This window comes from Nymphaea colorata, chromosome 2, assembly GCF_008831285.2.
Source record: "Nymphaea colorata isolate Beijing-Zhang1983 chromosome 2, ASM883128v2, whole genome shotgun sequence".
Classification (NCBI taxonomy): domain Eukaryota; kingdom Viridiplantae; phylum Streptophyta; class Magnoliopsida; order Nymphaeales; family Nymphaeaceae; genus Nymphaea; species Nymphaea colorata.
In genome coordinates, this window is record NC_045139.1 from 7,061,435 (window position 1) to 7,062,085 (window position 651).

General features: G+C 42.4%; 1 protein-coding gene across 1 annotated transcript; it reads left to right on the forward strand.

Annotated features, from left to right (window-relative positions):
• LOC126409737 (auxin-responsive protein SAUR64-like) lies at window positions 1-414 on the forward strand. Its single transcript, XM_050075790.1, has one exon. It carries the CDS (start codon window positions 1-3, stop codon window positions 412-414), a length of 414 nt encoding a protein of 137 aa, XP_049931747.1.
• Window positions 415-651: the final 237 nt, after the last annotated feature.

Below are 651 nucleotides of genomic sequence, written 5' to 3' on the forward strand. Positions count from 1 at the left end.
ATGGCCAAGAAATGGCAGAAGATGGCAGCCAAAGGAAGGAAAAGAATCTCATCGGCTGCTGTTTACAGGAGCAGCACGGGAAGAAAGGCATCGACAATCACAGAAAAAGGCCATTTTGTGGCCTATGCATCAGATGGCAAGCGGTACATGGTTCCCTTGGCTTGTCTCCATCGGCCAATTTTCAGAGAGTTACTGAATATGGCAGAAGAAGAGTATGGGCTGAACATTGATGGTGCAATTACGCTTCCATTTGATTCGGCAGTCATCGACTACATCATGTTGCTTCTGCAGAGAGACATGTCCAGACAGACAGAGAGTGCACTGTTGGCATCTTTAAGTGGCGGAAGATGCTCATCATCTTCAGTATTGCCCCATGGCCAACTTTGCCAATTTTTAATCCTCGAAGGGTTTTAACTCAAACCCCGAAATAACGTCACATTATATGTAAACATACTTGTACAAAGAAAAAATTTTGAATGAGTGATTTTGGTGCATCTATTTGTTTACTTAAGCTGTAGATGGAAAATAAACGAAGCAAATGGAGGTTCTGACATCAATCTTTTCAACACCAAGCTGAGAAAAATTCATGTGCACTCCTACACACTACCATGTACCAATCTCATCTCCGTTCACCATGCTGATAAATTCATG